General features: G+C 35.0%; 1 protein-coding gene across 8 annotated transcripts in view; it reads right to left on the bottom strand.

Moving 5' to 3' along the window:
- The window catches only part of CNTN1 (contactin 1), a 377,545-nt gene that overhangs the window by 147,148 nt on the left and 205,830 nt on the right, over positions 1-24,567 (bottom strand). For all 8 annotated transcript variants that reach the window (XM_004283468.4, XM_004283470.4, XM_033412353.2 and 5 more), the window contains 5 exons: positions 17,391-17,526; positions 15,964-15,996; positions 7,417-7,549; positions 3,798-3,970; positions 1,947-2,042 (listed from right to left, as the gene is read on the bottom strand). In XM_004283468.4, the coding sequence (XP_004283516.1) occupies positions 1,947-2,042; positions 3,798-3,970; positions 7,417-7,549; positions 15,964-15,996; positions 17,391-17,451 (496 nt within the window). In that variant the 5' untranslated portion in view covers positions 17,452-17,526. The remainder of the gene's footprint in view (positions 1-1,946; positions 2,043-3,797; positions 3,971-7,416; positions 7,550-15,963; positions 15,997-17,390; positions 17,527-24,567) is intronic.

Genomic DNA, 24,567 nt, shown 5'->3' with positions numbered 1-24,567 from the left:
ATTGCAGCTGCATCCTCTCAAGAGCTCATGACAAAAACTTTGATGTCATCCTTGACTCCTGTTTTTCTCTTATATCTCACAGAAAGTCTACCAGCCAGTCCTCTTGGCTTTTCCTTCAAAATATATCTTGAATTTAACCATTTCTTTCCACCTCCAGTGCCACTACTCTGGTCCTCCATTCATTGCCCAGATGATTGCAATACCTTTGAACTGATCTCCTGGTTTCACCTTTACCCTCCCCTGAGTCTTTTCTTACAGCAGTAGCCAGATTTAACTTTCTGTAACTTAAGTGATGTCATATGACTCTTCTGTTTAAATCCCTTCAATGTAACTCTCACTCAAAGTAAAAGCCAATGTAATTGCTATGGATTATAAGGTTCCAACCAATATATCTCTTGTATCGCTTTGATTTCATTCCTTGCTACCCTGTATCTCATTCAGCAACCTGGCTCACTTTGTCTTCCTCCATACTCCCATTTTGGAACTTTGTTCTTGCTGTGGCATATATCTGGCATGTCCTTCCTTCAAATATCTTCATTTTAGCTTCTTCATTTCCTTCAGGCTTTATTTCAAAGTTACCATCTCAGTGATGCCCTTTATAAAAGTTTAGTCATCCCTTCAACACTTCCTCTTCCCATTTTCCTGGATTATTTTTTCTCCCTTTCACTTATCTATTAATATCTAACATGCTATGTCTATTAACTATTTATCTTGTCTATTGTCTCTCTCCCTGTAGAAGGTCTCTGAGGGAGAGTAGCTTTTTCTATTTTGCTCAATGAGGTATTTCTGTGGTGTAAACAGTGCCTGATACATAACAAGTGCTCACAAGAGATTTGTTGAGTGAATGAGTGATTGAATGAAGCCCATCCAGTGTTGAATATGGTCAAATGTAGACACTGGTGACTTATGGTCATTCGGTTTGTGGGAAACACTATGAACATGATAGGATTTTTTTTTTCATAGTTTTGTCAGTTCTTCAAAAAAAAGACTACTCCCTCTTTGAAATTTTTTTTACAACATTTTGGATTCATAAATTCCTCCTATGTTTATCAATTAATTATCTTTCTCCCATAGCTATTAGAAAGAAAATGATCAAAAAAAATTTGAATTTATATATACATAATTGGAATAGTATATATATATATATATGTATATATATGCCACACTAATATATTCCATAGAAAATGATTTATACTAGCCTGTTATGAATCATTCTCTACGGAGATATTTAAAGATATAATATTTTATGTCTTTATGACATAATATTAAAACTATAAGAACCCAAAACATTTTTTTCTGTGAGAAAAGTGGTATTAATATATTGTTTGAAGAGGATATTTGATAAATAAAACAAGTGAAATGTATGCAGTGTTCATCTTTTAATTAACACTTTGGTGGCTTTTCTTTTAGCCATATCAAATTACTGAAAACATGAATTCAAAAGTTAAATCTTCTAATAGGTGACATTTGATTTACCCCCTTTCTTCTGGATTGGTACTCCTACAGAGATTAATAATTTATTATGCCTTTATTCCTTTCTAGTGTTTAATTACAGTTCACAGTATACTGTAGATGCTAAATTGTTAATAAAATGGTTGATTATATATTCTTCCTTGGTACTATTCTATTTCAGAGGTCATTTGTAGAAAATCTACAGTGTTTTCTCCTGTGTACCAGGAGCTTTAATAGGGACATAATCCAACATATATATTGTTTATAAACTGAAATGACCATAGATTTTTTGGAATTAAGGCCCAGTTATTAAGGAATTAAAAAAGCATCTATAATCACTAGTAAGTCATGCATTATAAGGTTACACAAATATTGAGTCTTATTTAATTATAAATGTTCCATTATTATTAAGAAAATAAAACAAAAAAATAGAAAACAGAAACTTCCCCATTTCATTTCCTAGGTGCTTATAATCACAGAAGAGCTAAGTTTACCTGGGAAATGGTATGGAGGGTCACAGAGCAACACCATTCCTTTCCCTTCTTTCACTCTGACCTCGGGACGTTCCTCAGGTGGGAAAGGATCAAGATCTAATCATGAAAACAAAAAGGAGAACATTCACTCTCTGGGCACTAGAAAGATTGATACTCATTAAAGTTTATTTTTCAGCTACTAACTCACTTTTAGATACAATAGTTCTCTGTTGGTTTGGTGAAACCTATCAAAGTCAATTAATTCCCTTTTACACACACTGGGATGTGCACACACTACAGAAGAGTATGGACATTGGTAGCACCTGATAACTATTTGGACAACCCTGAAGATTGAGCATTTCCTAAACTTTGTTTCAGATTTAGGAAGAATCTCCATAAGAGTATCTGGAAATAGTGTGTTCAGAAAAACCCAGGGCTCTACCAGAGAAAGTTTTAGGGAGGACTCCAATGGGGAGAAGGAATAAAGATGAAGGGCAGGATGCTAGATGAGGAATGTTAAGGTCAACTATCTCTTGCTCTTTTCCAAATTCTGGGTTTTCCTGTTTTATTTCCTCTACTCTCTCCTGTGTATTTGGAACTCACATTTTGCTTGGTTTTTTGATCGCCTACTATTTGATTCTTCATTTGTTTTACTGGTTCTCTTTCTGTTTCAGTCTTGCCTCATCTCTTATTCCTTACATGTGATCAGTACTCGAATTATAAAATCTAGTTTTTACTTCTCTCAGTATACTTATGTCCCTGAAAATTTATCATTCCAATAACTACCTTTTTGCAAAGAACGCTTCAAATCTACTTTTCTTGTCCTGATGCCTCACTGGAATGCCATCCCTGTCCTCAAAACTTAGCTGACATCTATCTCACTGTGGATAACTTAATGTCACCTCTGCATGTGAAGCGACAATTTAAATGCTTCCTCCCATCCTTGAAATTGGTCTTACTTGCGCCCATCCCATTTTAAAGAGAGCAGAATGTTTCTGCCTTTTGACTAGACTTTCCTTAAGAAAATATTGAAGGTCTTTTTCTTTCAATGCAATGCAATCTGTTGTGTATTTCTTCAAGGACTGAGTTTATTATTTTCATTCCCACTGTCACCACACCAATTTAATCGGACTGCACTTCCTGACCCTGTCTCACTCCCTCCTGGTAATCACTACCACTTGGGTCCTTTTAAAATGTCACTTTCATCCTATAATTCACTTTGTAGAATATTTAAACGCTGACATAAAATCACGCACGGAGAACACCTAGCCCAGCTCCTCTCCCAACACACATTTCTCTTTCAGAATAACCTCTAACTTTTAGTTTACCACAATGTTTCTCAAAATATTTTCATTATTATTGTCCCCAAAATGAGAAATTTTATTTAATTTATTCTTAACAAGAAAAATTAAATACTAAGGAATAAAAGTTTTGTTGGGTGGGGCTGAGCGTTGGAGAGCCATAGACCATTATGTTGTAATATCTAAGATGGTTCCCCCCACCGCAAAAACCAATTTTCACTACCTTGGGGGTGATATCACCCCCACTGAGAATGCATAGCTTAGCATTTCCATTGATAGTAATCTTTAGAAACTTATTCAAGATCTTTTTGAACATGGCCTTAGTTTATTTTCCAGTGTTATCTTTCACTACTTCAAGTACATTCATAACACCCCTCGTGACATTTTGCTCTCCTGAAATTTTTTCTTCTCCACACAATTAAGGCCCACTAATCTGGTAAGACACACCTCATCTATGGAGTCCTTCACTTTCTTTTTTTCTTGATTTCTCCTTTTGTTAAACTCTTATGATAACATCTAAGTTTTACTTCTCCCAAATGCATTTGCCCTTTTTAAAGTTACAATTACTTACATCCAAAGCTCAAGGTTGCTTCAGTGCTTCTGACCATTCCGTAGTTATTTGATGCTAAACAGTAATATACTCCAGCATCTTTCTGTTTGTCAGGATTGTTGATAACAAGGTTTCCTCCTACCATACTGTACCGATCACTTGTCAGATCAATATCCCCATTATTCATTCTCCATCTGTGAAAAAAAGAAATAAATGTCATATCAAAGGCCAAGAGGACTGCAAACAGTGTACTGGGCTAACATTGTTCTAAAATAATATGAGTATAGCTCCATGTGAAGTCAGGTGATTAAGTAGTTGACTCAGAGTGGTATTTATTCACATCCTATAATTCTGTGCCTCTGGGCTCATGATTTATAATTCAGCTCAGGCACAGAAAGGTAAATGTTCAAGTGTATGAATAATTTCCTTTTTTTTCATGAGGCATCCCAAAGGACAAATATTTCATTGAATTTTGCTGCATAAACTGGTTTCTTAGCAGATATACATGGATTATAAATGATAATCTTTTAGGCACTAGTTTAGATTAATGCATATAGATATATTGTATAAAATATTAAAAACATTCCTATAGCAGAAATAAAATATAAAATATCAATATCTGATTCTAAATATGAGTCATTTTTGAAAAAAACATACTAATTGAAATCAGGATTCTTCTCAGTAAATGTCATATTCTGACCACTAGAGGTCGATCACACTATTTGAACATGATTAAAGTCAACTGGGTCTTCGTTTCCAAGCCACAAGTACACTATTGAAGGTATATTTACATGGAGATGACGTTATGAATAAACCAACTAGAAACAGGAATCTAAGTTTCTTGGTGAGATGATGAGAAGATTGCATATATAAAATAATTGTCAATTAAGTTGACCACCTGCATAATTTTATACTCATGTTCTATCAGGGTTAAGGTTCCATGTCTTCTGCAATGTTATAAGACGAGCCATGGTGAACCAGTGGGCTGTGGTCCCATCATTCATTGCCTGGCTGCACAATTCTGATTAGGGTCAGAATCTTGCCAAAGAGGTCTAATGATTTTATAATATTTTTTAATAAATCAAATTACTGGAACATTTTTAGTTTTAATTTTTACTGTGTAGGAAGTAATTCAAAAGCGAACAACAGAAAACTGTGCTTTGCTTCTGAAAACCTACCAAATACCAACCCAATGAATAAATCATCCCCCTTACCCCAGCTGATGGCAATATTGTCCCTGACTGAACCATCCAATGTCAAGTCACTTAGTACTTGCCAAGGCAATGGGTTTCTTTGTTAGGCAGTTCCCATTGTTGTTTTACGCCCCCTCATTATATTTACTTTAAATTTTTATTTATTGCTTTAACTTCTTCCCAGTGGGACTGATTCTGCCCTTGATGTTATATAATGATTAAGTTTTGCTGTGTTAAGGTAAGTTCACAGGTCTATTTTATTTTCAGGAAGATTCACCTTTGCTGTAATTCCTTTTACACAGCTTTAAACACAATTTTTATTGGAGTTCTTGTTATTGTGGGAGACAAGGCAAGATAATGAAAACCTCAAGGCTGATGAGTGAAAGGTAAAGTTCCCTGTTGTAACGTTCATGATGTTGCCACGAATAACAAATTATCATAGAACATGCCATAAATATAAAAGTACTATGTGAATGACAAATTACATGATTACCAAGGTAAGTATGGCTTGCCCTGAATATTAAGTAATATTAAGTAAGTTCATAACTGCAAGTGTTCTTCTGTCAGACAAGCTGCATCATGAGCTGAATATTTTTTATTTTGAGGTCAAATGCAGATCACCTTCCTAACAATTAAACGTCTACTTCTCCCCTTCAGCTCTCTACATTAACGTGTAGATAATCAGGCCGTACTTGTCCTGGGGACTTATGTGCTGATGCAACCTTTGGGGGGGAGTTGGTGATGTATTTGCCAAGCAAAGTTTTGCTTTTCATTGTTCTTTTTTATATTTTAATGAGAAGACTAAGTGGGACTAGCAGGAGGGAGCTAGAGAGAGGTGCTAATCAACATGTACAAAATTTTATTGATGTAAAACTTTGCTTTTTACTGTCTCTGCTGGATGGTGGTAGTGGCAGCAGCAAAGAGAAGTACACGTTCGTAGAACACTATCTGAGAACAGCCTCTGCTGTTCTTTTCTCTTCCATTGGAGCCTGGAGGCTGATTTGCTTAGGTTCCGTGTATGAATGTCAAGGACAGACTGTCACAGAATAACTGTCACAGAATAACCGTCACTGAAATAGTTTTTGAAATGCTATTGACCCGTCTAGATAGATAAATACTGAAAAAAATTATATGTTTCTTTGAAAGTCATAAAACCTGTATTTCAGCCCTGGATCTGTGATTTACTAGCTCTGGAGAAGAGCAAGTCAACTTACTTATTCAGGACTCAGCTTCCTCTCCTATAAAATTTTGTACCTGGATTAAATCTTCTCTAGAGCCCCCATTAGTTATACTATGCCATGTCCACAGTTATGTACATAAATGCCCATTATATATGACTTAAGGGTAGAAATAAATCTAGCCCATCAAATATTTTCAGAACAAATGTGTTATTTATAATTTATAAAATATCTACTTCTACTTTTATAAAATTATAAAAATAATTTTAAAGAGATGGTGATTTTATATATAAATTTATATTTATTTTAAGAAAATTTTTGTAATTATAGCCAGAGGCAAGAGAAAATGAGTTCAAGTATAATTAAATGGGGGGAAGGGGTATTCTCCATGATAACAACTTTTTAATAAAAATAGAAAGTTATTTTTCTATCCATGAGAAGAAAAATCTAGTACTAAAATCAACTTTATTGAATGACAACCTTCAATTAACTCAGGTGACATTAACACACTAGAGACCCAATTTCCCCATCAATCACTTCCTTTGTTTTCCTGGAACCAAAATCCATTGGCATTTGCTTAAGTTTTAAATCTTATTCTTTACATCAGGCTAGAAACTGTTAGTATACTTTTCTGAACACTCTGAAGCAAGAGAACCAAATGTTACTTTTTATAAAGTTATTTTTGATAGCATAAATATGTACCCCAGAAAAACATAAAGAGGTATGTTATATAGATTGTCCGATAAGTAGAGACATTTAAGGAATTTGCTTTGTTGTCTGGAATATAGATTTGAGACTACTGAAAAAATAGTGCTTTCTAGAGTTATCTATGTAAGAAGCTCTTTAAATGTAGCTAATATAGAAATACTATCCATCATTTGTAGGTATGAGTTATCCAGGCCAATACATACAAAACCAGCTTATCCTCAAATGCATATATTTAAATTGTGCATATTATTCATATAACCATTTTCTTACTTAATAGCATGATCTCCATTAGCCAGTTTTTAAGTGGATAATGTCAAATGACACTGGCATTATCTCTGCAGGAAATAGGAAGTGAATTATTTGCATATATTTGTGAAAACTATCTATTTGGGTATTAACAACTTTAAAAAAATAACCTGTATGACAATATTTTTGTTAATGTTCCTGGACTTCGTAGAAAGCTTTATGCCATAGCTTTCTCTATAGATACAGGGTCATAGATGCTGATCTGTAATCTTTAGTCCAACACTTCTTTCTGAAAAGAGCAATGAGGTACATTACTTGTAAACTGGGAAAGGGCTGGCTCGTGCCCTACAGTTTAGTGAAACTTTTCCTTCCGGTGACTCCTCTGGATAAATGGTATTGATTGGTTGTTCTTCAAAAATTGGTCCAAATCCTTTGTCTTCCTCAGAAACTATAAGAAAAATACAATTATTTTACATTGTTCTATTTTACAAATCAAAGATAATTTGGGTACATTAAAAAGTTTTTTGAAAAAAAGGTCAGAAACATGGAATCTCCATTTTCATTGAAACCAAAGATATTTGCCACTATAATCTTGAGGAAAATGTTCAGGTTCTTTATTCAAAATTCTTTTCTGCCCATCTCTCAGCATTTCTCCAAAAGCACTCTGCGGTGCCATGCTTCACTATTTACGGCTCCTCACGCAAGTCATGCTTTCTATGCCTCTGACACTTTGCACATACTTTTCCTCTTTCTGGAATCACCATCTGACTTTTCTCCTCTTATCAAAATTTGTACACTCCTGGAATCCCTGGTGGCGCAGTGGTTGAGAATCTCCCTGCCAATGCAGGGGACATGGGTTCGAGCCCTGGTCTGGGAAGATCCCACATGCTGCAGAGCAACTAGGTCCGTGAGCCACAACTACTGAGCCCACGTGCCACAACTACTGAAGCCCATACGCCTAGAGCCGGTGCTCCGCAACAAGAGAAGCCACCGCAATGAGAAGCCCGAGCGCCACAACAAAGAGTAGCCCCTGCTCACCGCGACTAGAGAAAGCCCGTGCACGGCAACAAAGACCCAATGTAGCCAAAAATAAATAAATAAATTAGAAAAAAAAAAGTTTAAATCTAAAAAAAAAAAAAAACTTTGTACACTCCTTTATGATTTAGTCATAGCGTTAGTTCCTTCACGAAGCCACCTCTCCAACCCCTCCTAGCTTTAGTTGGTCCTCATTTATGTTCTCATAACTCCCTATCAGGCTTATGACACTTAACACACCTGCTGTGATTCTTGATACAACTTTCTGTTTCACTAGATTGCAGATGCCTGGGGACAGGTCTGGAACATACTAGGTACTTAACTTTTGAACAACATAACGAATGAATTTCTAGATGCTCTGGGGAAATGAGTCCTTTTTGGGGGTCAGTTCTTGTTTAATTTTTGTTTTTGTCTTTAAACATGTGACCAGCACTAGTACTTAGCAACATCTAGAACAATCAGTAAACTAATTACATGATATGGGATCTGGCCAACTCATTTAAAATCTACCACAAAAATACCACAAAATCTACCACACACACAAAAAAAATCTACCACAAAAATAGTGTTGAGAAGCAGTTGTTCCTGACTGTGTATCCTCTCTGAAGGGCAGGTGTGACACATCATAGCAGGATGAGGAGAAGAGATGCACTCCCATGTCATCAGTGTGGCACCATTTACAGAGCACAGCTAAGAGCCATATACCCCAAATAAATTAATACTGATGTATATGACTAGAAATGAGGAATAGTCTTACATGGGATCATTGTAATGTCTCTGCTTGATCAAAAGCTATGGTTCACTCCTCCAATTTACTTTTTAAGAGAGAGTGTAAGGCAAATGCTACACTGAAATTTTGGTTGTTCTAACATCAAACTTAAGGATAAAAGCTTTCTCCCAGTTTCTCTTAACAAGAAGTTTAATTACGTCTTTTAAATCTTTCTTTAGTACTGTTTAGCAGTGCTTTTGGAAAAATTATTTAATGTCTCCAAGACTCAATATCATGCTTTATAAAATGTGGATAATAATAAAATCTATCTCATTGGACTATTGTGAGAATTACATTGAGACAACCCATGTAGTCAGTAATCAATAACTACTGATTCTCATGAATTTGCCAATGCTTTCAAAATTTAATTTAAATATCTTATGTATATCATCTCTTAGACTAATTCCAAAAACTTCAGGGGCCAAATTTTATTCATTCTTGTAGCTATGGTGCCATAAGCATTATGTCAATACATATTTCTGTGTACATAGATGACTAACAAAAACCTTCAGTTAGTTTCTCCCAGTATGAAGCATTAATTTTTCTAAACTGACCTGAAATATTTCAAAGGGAGAAGCCTCATTTTTAGTTGGAATTTGCTGAAATTGCCATTCAAGAATTTATAGACCTTAGTTACATTCCAAAACCACCATTCTATTTCAGACCGCAGATAAATTGCTGGATCAGAATTGGAGGAACCAGAGAAACTGGGATTTAGCTCCAGCTGTGCAGTGTTCTAGCCGTTGTTTTATATAAGTTTGTTCTACATGGTATCTACAGTTTTAAAAAAAAGAAAGGAATAGGGGCACATGCCCTAAGGACTTCACAGGCCTACTGCAGCCATAAGTAAGACAATGAGTGCAAGGTGTTCACAGAAGTCCTCTGCTAATGCTCTTGAAGTCCTGCTTTGAGCTGTGTCTAGTTCCATATCCCTGAGGTTATAAAAACTAGAAATGCATATAATGTTTTCTGCTTTGCTTCTATAATTTTCCTGATGATGGCCAATGTTTTCTGGCCTTTCAGGATATAATAGCACACCAGAGAAAAATGAGGAATGAAACCCAAATCCCTGATAACTAGACCTTCGTTTGGATGTAGGGTCTAGATATTCTAATCTCTGAAAGAAACGACCTTGTGCTTATCTATGGTAAAAATCATATGCTATTTTTTCTTCCCACTTGGACAATCTCATAAGCTCTTCCTTGAATCTCTCCCAGTTGCACAGCTTTTCTGACTGGAGCAATTTAGTAACACTGCTGCCCTGGAGAGTCTGTTGTTTCTTCCCAACTCCGCCCCCCCCCCAAAAAAAAACAAAAAAGCTTACAAAGACAAGCAGAGGAGTTCAATTTTATTAACATATTTTGATTCTCTTCTGGAAGGTAAGATGACTTCTATTCTCACTTTACCCCCTGATGAATTATGAGTTTAGTATGAAATTTTTTGAACAATTAAAAAAAAATACCTAAATAGACTAAATATTTAGAATACTAAAAATAAAGTGTTTAGGGGAGTTTAAAGCTCATGAATGTCTTCTAAGTACATTGTATTTATATACAAGCCTGATGATTATGGTATTACTATCATTACTAATAGAAAAGATCATCAAATTTAAAGAGGAATGGATGTTTGGTGCAATTATGCATATAATTTAAGCAGAAACCCCCTGATCTGCACTGGATTAGATCTTGAGTTTCCATTTGTTACATCAGTGGCAGCATAAGAATTTTAGATGGTCATCTGTGAGGCTGTTGGTCATCTGTTGAGGTGTTGGTTGTCCTTAATTCAGTCAATGACTTGATTCTGACTTTGCATATGGTGAAGTTTTGAGATATAATGCCAAAAGCATGATCCATGAAAGAAAAAAATTTGATAAGTTGGACTTTATTAAAATTTAAAAGTTATGCTCTGTGAAAGACACTGTTTTAAAAAATTTATTTTTAAAATTAATTCATTAATTCATTTTTGGCTGCCTTGGTTCTTCGTTGCTGCATGTGGGCTTTCTCTAGCTTCAGTGAGTGGAGGCTATTTTTTGTTGCGGTGCGCAGGCTTCTCATTGCGGTAGTTTCTCTTGTTGTGGAGCACGGGCTCTAGGTGCACAGGCTTCAGTAGTTGTGGACCGTGGGCTCAGTAGTTATGGCTAGCAGGCTCTAGAGCGCAGGCTCAGTAGTTGTGGCACATGTTAGTTGCCCCGTGGCATGTGGGATCCTCCAGGACCAGGGCTCGAACCTCTGTCCCTTGCATTGGCAGGTGGATTCTTAACCACTGTGCCACCAGGGAAGTCCCCTATGAAAGACACTTTTAATAGAATTTCAGGTCTTTAAGGTTAGGGATTTTTCTTTAGGTCGACTCCAACTTGCATCGGAAAATTTTGCATTAAGCAGCAAATTGAAAAGACTGTCAACTTAATTAAGTATCTACTTCGTTTAATAATGGTGATTACACACTATTTCACAAAATTTGAACTCATCTCAATAGGTGCAGGGTTTCATTACCTAAAGATTCTTCAACAGTATTGTATTTCCAATGTAGAAATAGTTAATCCTGGCCTGCTAGCACCTGCTTCTAGAGTGCCGTCTGGTAGTGCCAGTATTGGGTTTGTAATAATTCTGAATTCTCAATTTAATTTATAATTTTATTAGCCTTCTTGAAATAACTACTTTTATCACTTTGAAATAAAGTGAGTTTTGTTCATTCCAAGTTGCCTTGATTATTTAAAGTACTGTACAGTGCTTTGAAATACAACAAAGACAGTTGCACATAAACATACATCAATATGGAGGTAGAGATTAGTAGATTTGCATATTTTCATAAAATGCATATTTTTTGATAGTGTATCTTTTTTCATTTTTACTTTATTTTATTTCTTAATATTTTTTTATTGTGGTAAGTCACATAGTATAAAACATACTATTTTAACCATATTTAACTGTACAGTTCAGTGGCACTAAGTACATTCACACTGTTGTGCAACTCTCACAATCATCTGTCTCCTGAATTTTTCACCTTCCTAAGCTGAAACTTTGTCCCTGTTAAACACTAACAACTCCCCATTCGCCCTCTCCACCCCCCCACCTCCTGGCCCCTGGCATCTACCAACATACTTTCTGACTCTATGATTTTAAGGTATATGCCTTTGAGATAAAAATCGGTCATCTTTTAGTAAACTGAAAATATTGTTTATAGTTTCTTCATCATGATCATAATGCTTAGTTTTTTTTTGTTTTTCTGGAAAAGATACCAGCAATGAATATTTCCATTGAAAATAATGGAATGCCACATGTTAATAATGATGGGACTATATCTATTGATAGGCAATCCCTCAAAGGATAAATGTAAAAATAAAACACTTTTGGGATGAGCTGGGTTGAAGTTTATAGGCCAAACTGTATATTATCAGTGCCCCATGCTATTTTTTCTCAATGACAAGTGCTTTTCCAAAATTATATGCAGATATTTTCTAGTACTCCACTTCCATCTGCCCTTTATAGGAAGAGACAACAAAACATTTAAGGGATAAAAATATGAAGCTAATTTCCGATAAAATATTTAATTTATTTTTCACTTGAGAAAATATTACATTTAAGATATTTCCCTTTGCCCACTTTCTAGATCAAAAAGCAGAATATGACACACCACATCACATTAGTGTTTCTACTCAGTATATATTATAAATGTGCATTTCTAGCTTTTGTAAAATTTTCGAGCCTGATTAAAATAATGCATAATATTCCATTAGGTGGTTTACCAATTACTCTATACATTTTATTTTGAGAACATATTTGGGCTCTGGGAAGATAAATCACTCAACACAAGGTTTTGAATTGTTGTGGCATGCTCAGTGTGAACTTCTGAATGTGAACTTCATAACCCCCTTGAATACTACCTGAGCTCATTGCTCTGTTAGCTCAGCTAGGGAGCCCAGATCAAGGAAAAAGAACTTTCAGGGGGAATACAACACAAGGTTCAGCAAAGGATCCATTAATATAAGCATTATAATCTCCATTAACAAGAATTAAGCCATCCATTGCTTTTCTTCTAGGGCCATGGAAATAATTAGATGACAAATGATCATGCTTTGGAAGTATTATGGGCTTAAAGGGTACAAGAAACACATGGATAATATGTTAAAAAAAATAAGATTATTTTTAAAACACATGCTCTTTTTTGTACTGGATATATTCTTCTAAAAAGGAGCACACAATTATATAGATGACTTCTCAAGCTAATTGAAGACAGCACTTCACTCTTTTTTTGATCTGCTCAATGCAAATTTGTGTATTTTCTACCATATAGTGGTAATATATTGCAGAAGTAAGTTCATTTCTTAAATCTGATCAAGAAGATTAACAGAAAAAAAGAAATCATGTATGAATATTTGCTGTCAAATTCACAGATGTGAGCAACAGGCAAAAACTGCTGCTTTTTTCAGTAGCATTCTCAGTTTCATGGTTAGTGTAATCACTTAGTTGTATGATCTTAAATGGTATTACTTCACCTCTCACTATATAGAGATGGTCCACTGTAACCTTGCTATCCTATTTTATCTCTGGAAATTGAAAGTATAATTACTATCTGTGCTTGAGAGTTATTTTTTTTTTGAGAGTTATTTTTTATTCATTATGAATCAAATCCTATTTCTCACTCTGTAATATGTCATCTCAATCTGATAGTTTTCAAACATAATTTTATATGAGTATGCTGTAATAAGATTCTCAGGAAAAAAATCTATTAGAAAAAAGCGATGAAAACAAAATTTTAACGCAGTCTAATATTAGAATTTTTACAATATTTACAATGCTACAGTGGTTATGGGATAGGGAGTATTGTAGGCTCTCTTGAAATACAATAAACTCTCCAAATGAAACAATATTTAAATTGTCTCAAAGCATGCTTCTTGTCTTCATTGTCAATCGTTCCCCACTGATAAGAGAACAAGGACATTTAGGGCTTAGGCTTTGAATACTCTGGTGCCCTAATTCTTTAGTCTCATGGGTAATAGGTAACATTGCAGTAATTTATCATAACTAAAATATAAGGAGTTGGCCTTGAGAATGTGCAGAAATCCAATAATTAGAAGGAAGATTAGGATCTGGTTAGCAGAATGGTTAAGTTGACTAAATTTTCCTTAGCATGGCATTACCTGCCTAAGAAGAGCCTATCACATTTCTTGATGGCAACCATTTCCTTGACCTATGGTCCAACCCTGAAGCCCTAGACACTGTGTTTTGCATAACTATCTAGGCATCTGTCCACACCTACCTTATGTCTACCTATGTATGCTGCCACAAGCCAAGGAACGATGGGGATACCAGAAGCTGAAAGAGGCGAGGAAGGAGCATTCCCCTACAGGTTTTAGCAGAAGCATGACCCTGATATCTCCTTGGTTTGGGACTTTTAGAACTGTGAGACAATAAATTTCTGTTGTTCTAAGCCACCCAGTTGGTGGCACGTTATTATAGCTATAGCTGTCCGAGGAAACTAATACATATATTACACTTAATAATAAACTGTTGAACTTTTATGAACTAGCCTTTCTCAAATTTACTTGACAATGAAGTCCTACTAACATCCTGCAGAACAAGAGTTCTTTGAATTAGTGATCTAACACAGCCCATATTTGCCCACATCTGCACTTTATTTGTGCCACTGCCTCTAAGAATTAGCTCCATTTCTAATAATTGAAATACTTCGAGTTTCCCTTACCTACTAGCTCCATCATTAAATACTCATTTATTCCTCAAAATAATTGTTTTAAAATGCTTATTTCTCTTATAAATCTGTTAATCTTCCTTTTATTATTCCCTATTATATGTAAGGTTCTTGAAGTCAAGAAACATATCTCACTGATCTTTGTATAGCCTAAATGTTATTCCTAACTCACAAGGAGGAAACAGAAATAGCTTTGATGTGCTTCATGCTAGGACTGTCCTTTTTCTTAATTCCCTACAGACGGAAATTCAGACCCACTCTGGCATGAATATCTTGCTTTGGCATGGAAGTTGTTGCATTGGTTGCTCAGTGATTCTTCCTAATTATTCATTCTCCTACCACTATGCTGTGTCTTTTATTGGTTACCAATTTTACTATGTTTACTGAGCACTTACTATGTATGTCACTGTGCTGGAAGCTATTGTCACATTATTATTTTTTATTTTTTATTTTTTTGCGGTACGCGGGCCTCTCACAGTTGTGGCCTCTCCCGTTGCGGAGCACAGGCTCCGGACGCACAGGCTCAGCAGCCATGGCTCACAGGCCTAGCCACTCCACGGCATGTGGGATCTTCCCGGACCGGGGCACGAACCCGTGTCCCCTGCATCGGCAGGTGGACTCCCAACCACTGCGCCACCAGGGAAGCCCTGTCACATTATTTTTTTAGTTCTCACAAGAATCCTGTGATTGTTACATGTTGGAAACTTGAGTCTCATAGAAGTTGAATAATTTGCACAAGATCACATAACTAGTGAATACCAGGTTGACTATGTAAATCCAGGCTGGCCTTACTCTAGATTCTCTTTTTTGCAGTCTACTATATTGCCTATCTTTCTGGCAAGAACTGTTCAGTGGTTGAAATAGAATCTAAACTAGCAGGATTGCTAATTATATTCAATAAAAAATAAACAATAAATTTTGCAAGGTCTTTGGTTTCTAATTAAACTGCATCTTAAGGTTCCAAGTTCATTAACTTTAGTTAAAGAGATGTGTGCAGCAAAGCAGGAGGCTTTCAAAATAAGCTAGATTTTTACAATATTGAAAATATTGCTTCAAAGTTTAGTAGCATAGGATTGTTACAAAGCATGCAGGAAAAAATACAGGTTGTGTTGAATATATTCCATTTGCTACAATCTTCTAGTTGGATATTTGTTCGTGGTGTATCCATTCATTCATTCTGGCAATCAAACAAGTTGCCTGAAGACCCTAGATAAATCATCTTACAAAATTTCCAAGTGCTCTAACATTAATCACTTGCTTGAAGTTTGAAGAATTAATAGCTTAAAGCAGGATGAAATATGATTTATTTGAGGAAAGCTATTTAAAAATTAACCCTTTCATCAACTTACCTCCATGACCATACCTTCTGTGCCATGTAAACTCTAAAAAGAAAAAAAGAAAAAAAATTAATCCCCAACTCTTCAGGTTGTGGTCTCAAACATTACTCAGATAACTGAGATATTAGTTAATGAAATAAGGTTACTGGCCTTTCACTATTAAGGCTGAAGTATCACCATATCTTTGCAAATATTTATTTCTTGTCTTTGCAATTTTATAGTTGTAGCACTAAAATTTATGGTCAACAGAATTAGTATGGATTTTCAGTACTAATAAGATTATTTTTGTTTTATTTTATTCATAAAGGTAATACAGCAATAATAACCTTACCACAAAATTTTTCTTTCTTATATTTATATAATATATAAGCATATAATTATATATGTGTGTGTGTATAATTACGTGGTTATATCAATGTCATTAAAATTCTTAAGTACTGATAAAATTATTATATTTTTCTTGATTTTGAAGTCATCATAATAAAAATTACTCCCAAAATTAAAATAACTTTTTTATTCCCTTAATAATACATAAGAAATACAATAAGATGCCTATCAAGTTCATCATTAAAGCAATCAAGGGGGACTGATAAATGATAAAATGATATCCAACTAAGTCTTGAACTTAATAACAACTCAACAAGCACTGACCTAAGGTAATTGAGACAAAGGTATCAGAAAAAACTGATTGTAGAAAACATGCTGCTTCAGATAAAAATACAACGTACCTCTCCTTGTAGAAAATATTTCTGAATCTTTCACACTTGTCTTTGAAAGATAGAAATATAGTATTTGTTTGTCCTAAAACTATAGCATTCTTAAAACTGCTTTGTTATTAAGTCCCTGAATACATTGTAGATTATTTCTGAATTGTTTTTCATAAGATTGACCAGCCAATAATAAAAATTAAATTATATTAACTTATAAATAAAAAAGAACAAAGGTAACAAAAGCTTAAAATCCATTATTTTCTAATTATTTTACTGTATTTTACTTTTATGTATGCTAATGAGGTTAAGTCTATTATAATTATATAGTGAACATACTGTATAATGGTGAGCTGTTACATATCTTTTCTGCCACCACATTAAATGATTTCAAGTCGAAATTGAGAATAGTAGGATGACTTACTCTATAGGAATTGGCAAATGCTACACAGCAGGGATTTTTCTTTTCCTCCCAGAGATCCAGATTTTAAACATTTACCAGCACATCACTATATAAGACTGATTAACTAAATCTTGTGAATTTTAATTGAAACTAAAAAAAAAAAAGAAAAGAAAACAAGGGCCAACCTTAATATATATGAATTTACTTGTCTGACCCAGGTGTCAAAAGAAAATATTAATTCTAACTTTATACACCAGATTCAATGAAGTGAACAGCATATTGTTTACATTGGCATAATTTTTGGAGATTATACAAAGGATATTTCTTACCTGATAGACAGGTTGTAAAAGATACAATCACAAGGTGATTGACCAGCAACCACATTTTCATCTTGTGTTCAGTAGAGGTTAGGTTCAATTTTCAAAAAAAGCTTTAACTTTATGGCAGTTGGAGAATATTAAACACCTGCATAAAAAGATGAGAGAGAAGAGAAGAGAAGAAAAGAAAAGAGAAAGAAGAGAAGGAAAAGGGAAGAAAAGGAAGGGAAAATGTTCATCATTTGGGGTCAACAATATTACCAATTCTATTTTATTTTATATTTCTTTTTTTTTTTTTTTTTTGCAGTACGCAGACCTCGGCACGAACCCGTGTCCCCTGCATCGGCAGGCAGACTCTCAACCACTGTGCCACCAGGGAAGCCCCTATTTTATATTTCTTATTTGTAGAATGTTTTAGTTTTTTTATGTACATTTGTAAACCCCATGTTGTAATGAAAAGAGTAGATTCTGCATCAGGGCTTCAGCTGCCTCCCAGTATTGACATGGTAAGAAACATGAGCATGTCACTCAATTCATATGTTTTAGTTTTTAACTTTTTAATAATTGAGCATAGTAATATGTTTTTTACAAATAGCACAGTTGTGAACATTTCAATGTCAATTATTTAAATTGAAGATTAAATTTACTTGAAGGGCTGGTAGAAAGATTTAATAAAAGATATATTTGTATAAGGGCTTTGTAAATGCATAGACACTGTACAAGAGTTATACGTTAGCATTGCCTGTTGGTGGCTTATGGAAAAATTTTGCCAGAAATGCTAATTTTTAGACATTAAAATGTATTGATTAATAATATATTCATTCCCTTTCCCCTTCTTCATTTCTTTCTTTTATTCATTTAACAGAAAGTAAATAATTACTCCTTATAAGGAAGAATCTAGGTTTTGTGTGGCCAAATCTTTAAAATTTGGAGAACCATCTTTAAAGATAAAAAGATAAAATTACTAATATAAACTAAGCTATGAAACTATGCAGCAGTCTAAATAAAATATTTTGCTTTTATAAATTCTGCAAAAACTTATGACCACGTGATTATACTGGTGAGGTTTCAGAACGTTGAAATAGCCCCATGTAAGTGAGGGGTCCCATGACTTAAGCTTCATCATCTTCTTTGTAAATCCATCTGCGACCAAGCATACAGATAAAGGAATCTGTAAGAAAGACATAGTCTGCTTACCCTTAAGAATTTCACAGATCAATAGGAACACTTATGTGTACACAAGTCAGTGCAGTGAAACTTTTTTGGATCTACATGCTATTAAACTTGAAAGCATGTTGCTAATTTTAATTAAAAGCATTGCAGGGCTTCCCTGGTGGTGCAGTGGTTGAGAGTTCGCCTGCCGATGCAGGGGACACGGGTTCGTGCCCCAGTCCGGGAAGATCCCACATGCCGCGGAGCGGCTAGGCCTGTGAGCCATGGCCACTGAGCCTGCGCGTCAGGAGCCTGTGCTCTGCAACGGGAGAGGCCACAGCAGTGAGAGGCCCGCGTACCTCAAAAAAAAAAAAAAAAAAGCATTGTAAAATACATCACAGTGGGAATGGGCCTGGTGGTGACAGGCAGGGCATTATGGTGGAGGTATAACAAATTTTTTAATGTTCCAGGGCATTAGAAAGAGATTTCTTCAATTGGGACACAGTAGGCCCTTCAATTTGAAAGGATATTAAATCAAGTTTTCAAAGAATATATAAGAAATAGGATAGAAAAACCGCAAGACATAAAATTGAATGTAAAATATTAAGATAGAGCATAAAAGCAATTCTGAAAAGAAAATATGTAATGTTATGATAATCAATATATAAATATATTTAAATATTATCCAAAACAGCAAAAATAAAATGGTACTTATTTGTTGCATCATAATGACATTTAAAGGTATTACTTATTTTTTTTAATATGTTGGATTTAAAAACTATATTTACCCCCCCCCCCCAATTTGCCAGAATCCTAACGTTTGCAGAGACTGGTAAAAATATTTAGTTGGTACTACATGGACCAGGAAAAACATATTTGTCCCTTTTGGTGTATAGGTTATTTTACAGTGAAAAATCATTTATTTCTAGAAAGAAATTGAGTTGAATTCTTAGAGAAAACATAGCAGAAATGGGTCAACCTAGCAACAGGAGATATTTAAAATATCTTTGAAAGAGGAAAAATATTCAAAAGATAATTTTTAAATGCCAGGATTGATTTATGACCAATTTATTTCTCTTGGACATATGTAAGAAGGTGAGAACTACACATCTCTATAAACTGTATTAAATCTACACTTATAAATTTAAATTTTATTTTATTTCTTTTACTAAGCAGAACTGATCAGAGAGAAATAGAAACAGGTAAATAAATGTGAAGAATAAAAAAAAAATCCTTCAGGAGGCAGGGAAATCAATGAAATGATCTATGGAAGGATATTAGCTTTTTATTTTGTTATCATTAATATTTAAATATAACCTAATTTAAAATTATTGAAACCTGTGCACATTGTTTATGTCTGCTAAAGTTTGTCTCGAAAAATGTACATTTCAGCATTTTCTTGGCCTATTGGTTTCTAATTCCTTTCATTGAGTTATGCACACTATTAGGACAAGTTCCTTTAATGAGGAGGAAGGTAGAAAGGCAAACATAAACTGTGCCAAAACTGCTGTGTCAAACAGTTCTTTTTGTAAAGATTAATTTAGATAATATATTTGCAAACATTTTGCAAATTACAAAGCATGTTCGGTTTAATGTGGCAGTAATTATTGGATTTTAAATAGTTCAAATTTATCGATTAATAAACTGTTATAAATTGATAATTGTAAAGTAATTCTGAACAGTAACTCTACATACTAATAATATTCAATGTAAGAGCAAGGGATGCTGCTGCAGTTTTTGTATTGTGTGTAGAGGAAGCAGTACTGACCAGAAAGAAAAAGAATCAGGTAAAAATGAAGGACAGGGGCTTCCCTGGTGGCGCAGTGGTTGAGAGTCCGCCTGCCGATGCAGGGGACACAGGTTCGTGCGCCGGTTTGGGAAGATCCCACATGCCGCGGAGCGGCTGGGCCCGTGAGCCATGGCCGCTGAGCCTGCGCTTCCGGAGCCTGTGCTCCGCAACGGGAGAGGCCACAACAGTGAGAGGCCCGCGTACCGCAAAAAAAAAAAAAAAAAATGAAGGACAATTACAGTGAGAGTATCCTTCAGATTATTAATTTTGATGAATTGTGTGAGTGAGATTTTGGTCTGTTTACCTCATTGAGTCTACAGGGAATCTGGGAAAGAAAGAGGGAAGGTCTAAAGGAAGGTTAGCTGTGTCTACACAGAGCAAGTGATTTCAGGAAATTGTAAATAAGGTACAGAAGGAGTTTCTAGGTCAAGGATATTATTTTACATTTCCTTCTTAGACAACACCCACAGTATATGGGAAAGTGAGATAAGGCATAGTAAAAAGAGATCTGGGGAAGTCAGCCAGACCTTGTCTGAAGTTTGGCTCAACCATTATTTAGCTTGTAACTTTGGGCAAATCACTCAAGCTCTGACTCTAGTTTTCCTCATGCACAAAGTATGAAAAAAATGTCTATTTCATAGGACTATTACAAGCATTGCATAAGATTGTGCAATGTGAAATGTTTACTGTGAAAGTATTCGATAAATATTAACTATTGTTCTACGAGATCTTAGGTCCATCAGGCTGCAGGAGAAAACAACATGTCATTGTTTATTGTTATGCCTCTAATGCCTGGCACATAGAAGCCATTTGATATATATTTATTGAATAAATGAAGAAATGACTGGACCATTCCATAACTGTATTCCAAAACACTTGCCACAAACAAAATTAAACTTTAGTTCCTTAGAATAAGGATAGGATGCTGACAATAGGTAATAAGGAGTATCTCTTAATGGGGCTCTGGTCTTTGATAGGGATTATTGCTGCATATAAATACACTCTAGAAGAGGAATATTCTAAGCAGCAATATTTTAAAGCATTTTTATTATGCACTTTATTGAGTGTTGGAAGTCTCTGTCTTCTGATTTGAATATGCTCACTCTAGTCAGAAGGAAACATTTTTCATTATTTTGAGCCACACTATCTTTTCCTTCACTCCAAAATATTGCCTATTTCAATAGGATAGTGAGTCCTCATTCTGGCAGAACGTATTTTATTTTATTTAATGGGTTTCTTGTTGTTTCAGTATAAAAGCATCTCTCGCATGTGGTGCACCCATTTGTTTTCTGCTGCTGATTTGTTTTCTTGTGTCCCCAGTTATCCCATCACTGTAACTCCTGATCCTATCCTCTCAGCAGTGCAGTAGAGGAGAGAGGCAGCAAGGCTGTGCCCATGCTTGCTAGTGTGGAAGAAATGGCTCTTCTTAACTGTCCCTTGAGGACCTGCCACTCAGTAATCCACAGACAGATCCCAGCCCCCATGGGCCTGAAAGCGTTGCAGCAAGTGAAGTGGCATAGGAAGAAAACAAGTCGGACGAAGATGTGCCAGTTAAAGGAGTGAATATTTTCCTTCTCAATAACCAGAAGAACAGAATGACCAGCTCCTGGAACCCGGGTATGCATTCCTGTCCCCAGGCCATACTGTGCTGTCTAGCTCCCTGGTTTCTGCTGCTCTCAGCCTAGGCCTTACACCAGGCCGTGCAGATGCTTCCCCCCAAAACCCATCACAACTCTATAGGTGTCCAGTGACTGGTGTTTTTCTAACATGTATTGCAACTATAGTAATTTCCAAAGAACTTAACTTCTTTTCTCCAACATCGTTTACTAAATCTCTTCTTACTCATGTATTTAAACAACTACAACAAAAAAAATATAATAAGGCAACACAGGGTGACAATCTCTATTCCCTTCCTTCATTCTCCCTTCTGTCTTTCCATGCTTTTCTTTCTCTGACCTTTCTCTCTTTACTTTAGATGATGCTATGGTTCTCCTTTGAGAAATTTGGTCCATATCTATGTATGCATTTTTTATTCAAAAAAGCTTCAACAGTACATTAACAAACATTTAGCCACTAACAATTATTCACAAAGTATTTAGTGCTGCTGTATAATCAAAGTTTGTTCCATCAATATCAATAAATCTAATATTTCATTGAACTGATGCTTATTCAAGCATTTACATTGAGAGAGAACAAAATTTTAGAAATACTGAGAAAATACTAATATGTATTGGCAAATTGTCGCATCTCTTGCAGAAAGAAAAAAGATTTGGGGGGATATCAGGAACGTATTCTGATTTATCCTCAACACAGCTCATGAAAGGCCATGTTAAAAAATATTTAACCTAAAATTTTACTTATGATACTCATCACTCTGCTCTGGTTCTAAAGAATATTTGCTATAAAGTTCAGTTTCCAGAAAATAGAAGAAGCTTGTTGGTGCTGAGCACAGATGATTCTAGGTGAAAAGACATCAATAGCTCTTACTCTACAAAACCAGGGGACATTTTGTCCTCGACTCAATCTGAAATTCTGCCTTTGCTGAACACATCACTTCATCTTCCTGAGGTGTCAGTCACCCAGTATGTAGAATGGAAATCCAAGTCCATTCTTCAGAAGATTGTTGTGAGGAGTAAATTATTTATGCATATGGATACATGTGTGTAAGTAAAAGCCCTTTGACACTGTATATAACAGAAGTCAAAACATTAAAGTGAAATTAACTAAAATTTTCCAGAAATAAAATTAGTTTGTTTTTTTTTTTGGCTGTGCCACACAGCATACAAGGTATCTTAGTTCCCTGACCAGGGATTGAACCCATGTCCCCTGCAGTGGAAGCACAGAGTCTTAACCACTGGACCACCAGGGAAGTCCCAAAATCAGTTATGAATTTAAAAATGGGAATCTTTTAAAAAAGGAATATTATATATTTAAAATTTCTTATCCTTTAGAAAGGAGATACTGTATATACTACACATTAAGCATTTGTATATCAATATTTTACAGCTCCAGTTAATTTTCAGATTATTAAAAACAATTTAAACATAGGAGACACAACTCCCTCTACCTATATAATTGCGTACTTTATATGGTCTTCTCCAGCCTCATACTGACTTCTTTAAACTCTATTATCAAATTATTATTGTCTCAGTCTAATAGTTTTTAACAGTGTTTTAGCAGCTTACAGATGTAAAAAAATTTAAAGAGCATGCTGTTTTAAGCCAAGGAATAACAGTACACAGCCAAGAAAGACACCACATTTTCTGAAAATGATTATAAACATTATCCTTCTTTTCCAGAATAGAGTCATACACTGCTCAACTAACAGGTAGAATGTGATGGTTTTCAGATTGCAACTGCCTTAGCTGCTGAAGCAGCCTGCCACTTGATTATGTGTGAAGTATATGTAAAAAGAAAAGCAATATAATAAATACATTTCAATAAATATAAAATTATCAGACTGTGAAATTAATGACTTGGAGGCTGCTGAGGGAAAAAATATCTAAAGGCTTTCTGAAGATATGGGTATTTATTGCATGCTGACAGCACACCTTGCATTTTACAGAAAACTGAATGCTCATATTTTTAGATAATTGGACTTATGATTAAATTAATTACTTGTTTATTTCTAAAATGATGTAATGCCTGCAGAAGGACTTAAAAATAATGGAACCCTGCTTGTGATATTTATAGCACATATTTCTTGCCAGCCCATGATGTCATGCAAGATTATAACTGATGTAGTCATGCATTTTGTTCGGATAGTTTCAGTAAACCATCATTTTTACATGATAAATAAACTGACAGTCCAACAGAATTTTTGTCCCACATTTCAGGAGTATGTGTATGTGTGGTCAGATATCTCTTGAAATTCAAGAAAATGCAGAAAGTTCCTGCTGATTCTAAACTATTTCCCCAATGGAACTGACATGGTACCAATACTACATAATTATTTTGCTTGAAATTACAAAATTGAGAAGGTAATGGAAAATAGATATAGTAATAATAAGCAAATAATGCAATATGATTTCTTCATTTGCAATTCCCAAAATCATTGATTCAGTCAATGAATAAGGGAGGGGCTGCTTTGTCAAGCAAGATTTAAAGCTCAAACATATACATGTGGGATTCCACTCAACCTCTTTCTCATCAGTGTACTAATAAGAATCCGTTTATGAGGGAGATCAAGATGACAGGGCAGGAGGATGCTGGGCTGACCTTCCACCATGAACACATCAAAATACATCT

Source organism: Orcinus orca, chromosome 11 (assembly GCF_937001465.1).
Source record: "Orcinus orca chromosome 11, mOrcOrc1.1, whole genome shotgun sequence".
Taxonomy (NCBI): domain Eukaryota; kingdom Metazoa; phylum Chordata; class Mammalia; order Artiodactyla; family Delphinidae; genus Orcinus; species Orcinus orca.
The sequence above is the reverse complement of the archived record's forward strand: the minus strand, read 5'-3'. Positions and strand labels throughout refer to the sequence as shown.